Source organism: Lolium rigidum, chromosome 4, assembly GCF_022539505.1.
Source record: "Lolium rigidum isolate FL_2022 chromosome 4, APGP_CSIRO_Lrig_0.1, whole genome shotgun sequence".
Taxonomy (NCBI): domain Eukaryota; kingdom Viridiplantae; phylum Streptophyta; class Magnoliopsida; order Poales; family Poaceae; genus Lolium; species Lolium rigidum.
In genome coordinates this window covers 55348844-55355011 of record NC_061511.1, presented here as the reverse complement: position 1 = coordinate 55355011, position 6168 = coordinate 55348844, and the positions used below count along the sequence as shown (strand labels likewise).

The 6168-nt window shown below is 43.5% G+C and overlaps 1 protein-coding gene across 1 annotated transcript; it reads right to left on the bottom strand.

Moving 5' to 3' along the window:
* Nucleotides 1-1118: 1118 nt before the first annotated feature.
* LOC124647077 (protein Rf1, mitochondrial-like) lies at nt 1119-6096 on the bottom strand. The gene is made up of 4 exons (XM_047187068.1): nt 3046-6096; nt 2638-2933; nt 2171-2276; nt 1119-2061 (listed from the first exon to the last, which is right to left on the bottom strand). The coding sequence occupies exon 1, from the start codon at nt 6094-6096 to the stop codon at nt 3619-3621; it is 2478 nt and encodes an 825-aa protein (XP_047043024.1). The 3' UTR covers nt 1119-2061; nt 2171-2276; nt 2638-2933; nt 3046-3618.
* Nucleotides 6097-6168: the final 72 nt, after the last annotated feature.

The following is a 6168-nucleotide window of genomic DNA, read 5'->3' as shown; positions in this document are numbered from 1 at the left end:
TCCAGATAGGCACATGCATCCAAACGGGAGGGCGGGTGAGGAATAAAATCGACTAGATCAGTTTTTTCCCGTTTACCTCGATCCATCGTATTGCTAGCCACCGACGAAGTCAACGATTCTGGACGTGCCATCGAGATCAGTTCCTTGCAGCCTCTAATTCCCACAGACGGCGCCAATTGACAAAGGATTAATTTGTCAATGCCTACAGATTGTAGACTAGGGTTTTGCTGGAAGTAGAGGGCAAGTAGATCTCGAAGGTTTCAGCCGAAAAGTACTCGCTGATTGTAAAAACTAGGGTTCTGTTGACAATAGATTCGATCCTTTCTTTGTCCCTCGACTCCCCCTTATATAGGAGGTGGAGCCAAGGGTTTTCGTAATACACAAGTTACAGAGTTCGGGAGGGTTTCGTACCCATCCCGTAATATTACAAATCTCTATATTTCCTAATACAATCTATCTTTCCTTAGCACTAAATGGGCTTCCGAATCTTCTTATTCTTCGAGTCTTGGGTCTTCAATAAACCCCGGGTACCACCTTCGGCAGGCCCATTGGGGATGCCTATGTCACTTTGTGAGAGTGAATGATGGACCATACTAATAATACAATTTTATAGCTCACTATTATACGTGTAGGATCTCTTATAACCAACTGTTGGCTGCACTATTGAACTTGCTCTTATAGCCACCTGTTGCCTCTTTTATTGTTCTTGCTCTCATCACTTAACCACACGGTGCACTACCCTCGACAGTCGACCGCATAGCAACCATATACCTCACTCTAGTCCCCTGTACTGTAAAGACCTATGTCTTCTAGCACACATCAATTTGTCTCGGACGTATCTGCACTTCATGTTGTGGCATGATAGTTCATAGCTCGAGGACGTCTGCACTTCATGTTGTGTTTGTTTAGAAAAATGAAAACATCTGCAGTTTATCAGAAATTATGAGCTCCTTTTTTGACTATTAAATCTTGAGTAGAGACAACCGGTGACCTATTTTTGACTCGCTCAACATGTCTGCAGTGCCATAAAATGTTCATGTGCAATACAAGAGCTACGGGCCTTGCTAATCTCTCATGTGATGCTGATGCAAACCTAAGTCTGAATCTATTCTGAGAAATACAACGGAGGCTGGTGAAAGACATGAATATTTTCAAGCTTCTATATCATGAATGAAATGATACGGCTAAAAATATCCGAAGAACAGATGGTTTCAGAATGACATGACAGATAAATCATCACATGCCTTAGTGGAGTACATTATTATGTGAAAGAAGAAATCAATTCAAACTACACAACTAAATCATGACATTTGATAGCCAATTAAAAAGAGAGGGCGGCAAAAGATTAGAAAGGAATGGTTTTGAAGCAGGTATAAGACTCTGGTGGAATGTCAACGTGCTGATGGAGAACCACCAGAACCGTACCATATGTTCGCTGTGCTTCCTCAAGCTCTGGTTCAGCGTCTCTGCCGAGAATCCCCAGCGTTTTCCATCATAAACTTCTATGACGACTCGCAGGACTCAGGAGTGACTTTTGACCGATTCTGCTGGCAAACCAACATTTGTCTAGAAGTGTTGGATGGCAATGGCAACGGAATTGGGTTGTGTATGGTCAAGCACAAGTCTAGACTTGTAGAGATGCCAACTCCCACTCCATCGATTCGGTACTCTTACTTGACCGATTCTGTATATTTGCTTTGAGAGCTCCATCCTTGTATCTATTTATGCAAGGAAGAGTCTGTCGCTCTGTCAGGTCTTGGCTTTCAAGAAGTCTTGCTCTCAGTACAAGTAGGAAGTTACAACTGCTGGTTCAAAAAAGATATTTCTTTTGAGGAACACACTCATTTGTCGATTACCTTGATTTCAAATGGATAGTCTTCATTGGATTTGCCTCATTGAACAGTACTTCCATTTAGAGAGGTGAGCCATGTTCGAATCTTATAGACGTCTCTGCTCATTGAATCTTGCAAGGCAAAAGGGATCTTTACGTGGGGATCTCCTTTTCAACTGTGAGCTCCACTTGCAGTAAGCTCTTCTCCATCCGTATGTGCAGGGACAGTTCTGAAATAGTTATGCACCATCAGCACAAGAAAAATGCTCAAAGTAAAGTCACCAGTCACGTGTTCTGCGAAATAAAGTTTGGGGGTTTCCAGGAAATAATTAAACTCACCGCTGAAAAAGATTGACTATCTTCAGGGCACTCCGGAGTCCGGATACTTCCAAGTCACTAGAACAGAAGTTTAGGCCAAAAGCTTCACATGGTAAACAGAGAACACCTATTAAGAAGAAGCATGGTCAAGTTAAACAATTCTACAAGTTTATAACGGCAAGAAAGTAACAAGACAGTGACAATAGTAAAAGCCTGGCTGACAACTTCTCTCACTATTCACATGGTGCTATTCATAGCTGTCTCAATGGATGGATATTTAATATTTCCATGTCAAGGGCGAAACTATTCCTAAGGAAACATTGTGGAACTACAACTGTTTCAATGCAGCTTACAAAATAATCATGGACATAATTAAATGATTGGTAAATTCAGTGATGTGTTGAAGTAGACATCAAAAGTAAACCACAAAATGGCAAACTTGAAACGTGCAAGCTTGCATACAAAGACTAGTTTGCGTCTCTGTGCACCTGAATCAGAGAGACATGTGTGGCGCATCGACGTGAAGCTGTCAGCGACCTCTCCTCCACGTGAGAGTGCCATTTGATCAGAAGTGGAATGTTGAGCAGCAGAGGACCAAAGATAAAATGGTGCAGGTGAAGGACAAAACTTGGATTCTTGCTCTGGCATAGCAGTACCGACTTGGAATTGGGGTTCCAGATAGAAACGGAGAGGCATGCACACTGCAGGTGTACAAGAGCAAGACATTCTCATCATGCAAATGCTTTGAATCCTCTCCTATGTCACCCGGGATGGTGTTGGTGCCCTGCAGATTGAAGCAAAAGATCGCACAGGTAAATTCTTGGTCATACCTTTACGTACATGGCGCTGAAAATGGTTTGACTGTTCCATGAAGTAAAGAAAAAAAGAAATCATACTGGAAACACATTTTTCACCAGCAACGCAACAAGCTCCACCAGTTGATACAAATGCAAGAGGCTCCGGCGTGAGCTCATACATATGATAATTGAACATAGTATCAACAACATCAAACATCCATTCTTCCAGATTGCCTTGACATATAAAAAAGATATTTCTGAACTAAAAGTAAGCCCACCCTTGCATATATAGCAGATCAATGAGAATGGCACTGTAAAAATACACTCATACGAGCTATGAAGAAAAGTGACTGTTTAGAGAGATTACAAAATGTCATGTTACTGATATAAAAGATTGTATTAATATTCATTCTGCTTACCTTCCCCAATGGCAATGAGACACCATTATCCCTAAGGTTGCAGACAGTCATGTTAGAATACTTTTTCTACCTGTCCTCACCCATCAAAGATTAATAGATTCATACACATTTCACTTTCTTGTGATTCTGACACACTGCAAAACGAACTCAACGGTACAAGCAGGCATTTTGGATTTCTTATGATGGCAGAAGGGATTTATGCGAGCACAAAATCCATTAAGCTTTCTCTGGAGTTGATCTCATATGCGATGTATCAACCAAGTCCTTTGAAAAATCGATACTTTGCAGGGAGCAATTTCACATCCTCCCGATATTTCCCATTCCTTGAAAATAGAGACAACATCAACGAAGTAGTTGAAGCTTCTAGTGAGATGTTCTTCCCATCAACTTTAGACAAATAATCTCCGGCCTTAGCGATCTCACCTTTTTCTAACAACATTCTGATTATATCATTAACAAGACGGGAGCTCAGAGCACAACCAATCTTCTCCATTGATGAAAATATATTGCCAGCTTCTTCCACTAATCCTTCTTTTAGAAGATTTTTTATCACTATGCTATAAGTCCAAGCATTAGGTACCAACCCACTGGTTGATATTGCAGCAAACAAATTGTTAGCATCTTCTCTTCTCCGAACTTTATACATTGCATCGATCATGATATTGAATGTTGCGATATCAAACTTCACATTCATTTCACCTAATTTATGGAACAAAGTGATTGCTTCGTTGGCACAATTATTTCTGCAAAGTCCTCCAAGAATTATATTGTATATGGAAACGCTAACTGTTATTCCACTTTCAATCATCTCATGGAACCTTTTCTTTGCATCATCAGATCTCCCAGCACGAAATAACCCATCCAGTATGGTGCCATATGTGACAGTTGTAGGTTTAACTCTCTTGGACAGCATTTCTGTGAATAGAGCCAAACCATCATCGACCATTCCATTTTTAAAATAGCCATTCACAAGTGTACTATATGTAACAACATTAGGCTGAACACCTGCTAATACCATGACATCAAGTATTCCAAGTGCTGTATCCATCTTGCCGACTAAGCCATACCCGTCAATCAGTGAATTAAAAGTAAAGACATCTGGCCTCTCACCAATGTGTATAACTAAGTCAAATATATCTTGTGCATCCACAACCCTTCCTTCTTTGCATAGACTGTTTATTACTGAATTGAAGAAGACGATGTTAGGGCGAGGGATACCTTTGTTCATCATTTGAGAAACCAACTCTTTAGCTTTAACCAGATCACCATGCATACAACAACCCTGAATTAAGCAATGATAAACAACCTTTTCCGGTTGTATTCCCACAACAATCATCTCACTGAATTTGTCAACAGCATCTCCCAGTCTACCCATTCTACAAAGTGCGGCTATTACAGTTGAATAGGTGACTACATCTGGACACACTCCTTGTTCCCGCATTTCTGCAAAAATGAGCATCGCTTCATCCATCATTTCACACCTAGCATATGCACCAATTAATATGCTGAAAACATGGCAGTTGGGTACAATATCATTGTCTTTCATTGAGTTAAAGAGATTGATCATATCAGCGAAGCATCCTTCACTGGCATATCCATGTAGCAAAATAGAGTATGAGAGGATATCAGGTTTGTGTCCCTTGGCAGCCATGGCAGCAAGAATTTCTGCAGCTTCTTTGCTTCTTCCATGCTTGCAAAGGGAGGTCATGAACGAGTTGCAAGTAACAATATCTGGTATCAGACCCCGTTTTGTCATTTCTCTGAACATATTAGTTGACTCTTTCCACCGCCCTGATGTGGAATATCCATGGATCATGCAATTGTATGTCACTTTATTTGGTTGAACGCCATTGCCGGCCATCTGCCGAAGGATCAGCTCTGCCTTGTCCATTGCTCTGGCCTTGCACAGCGCATCAATAACTGAGTTGTATGTCACTACATCAGGCAAAACCCCTTGTTGCATCATTGCATGGAAAAGATTGCATGCCTTTCCTACTTGGCCCTCCCTAAAGAAGCCATGGATGACTGTGCTGTATGCCACCACGTTGGGGGAACAGACACCCCCTTGTTTCGCCATCGTCTGGAGCAGGTCAAGTGCTTGCTGGCTTCTGCTATCTTCACATAACCTCTTGAGAACAATAGAGTATGAGATGACATCAGGCACACAGCCAAGCTCGGACATCCTATGAAGCAGTACGTCCACAGCTTCATCTGTCCGTTTTGCATCGCAGAAGCACTTGAGGAAGGTGTTGGCGGTGATGTGGTCTGTCTTCAGACCTATTTTGAGGACACGGCCGAATAAGGCAAGCCCAAGGTCCGGTCGGCGTGCGCGGCAGCAGCAGTCCATGATGATGTTGTAGGTGCAGACTGTGGGCGACGCCACCTGGGGGCCGGCATCTTCTCGGCACACGCGGTTGAAGAGAGCGACTCCGAGAGCGGGTCCGCTTCTGCGGTCATCGTAGGACGGAGCACGGGCGAGTGCAATAAGGAAGTCGTTGAGGGAGCGCTCGGGGAGCGGGGTGGCTTGGCGCAGCAATTCGTCGAACAGGTTGTGTGCATCCTCCTGGCTGAGCGTTCCAGCGCGGACACGGTCCGTGGCTGCAGCAAAGGAGGCGGCCGGAGACCAGGATCTCGAGCACCGGGAGGTGGAGGTGTAGGACGAGCTGTGACGGAGGGGGCGGAGGCGCGACATCGGCGTGCTGGCGCAGTGGCGGAGGCGGATTCGGGACATTAGTGGGGTGGTGGGTGGAGGATAATGAGTGGCGCAGGCGTAGTCCGGAGATTGGCTAGTGGAGGAGGAGGA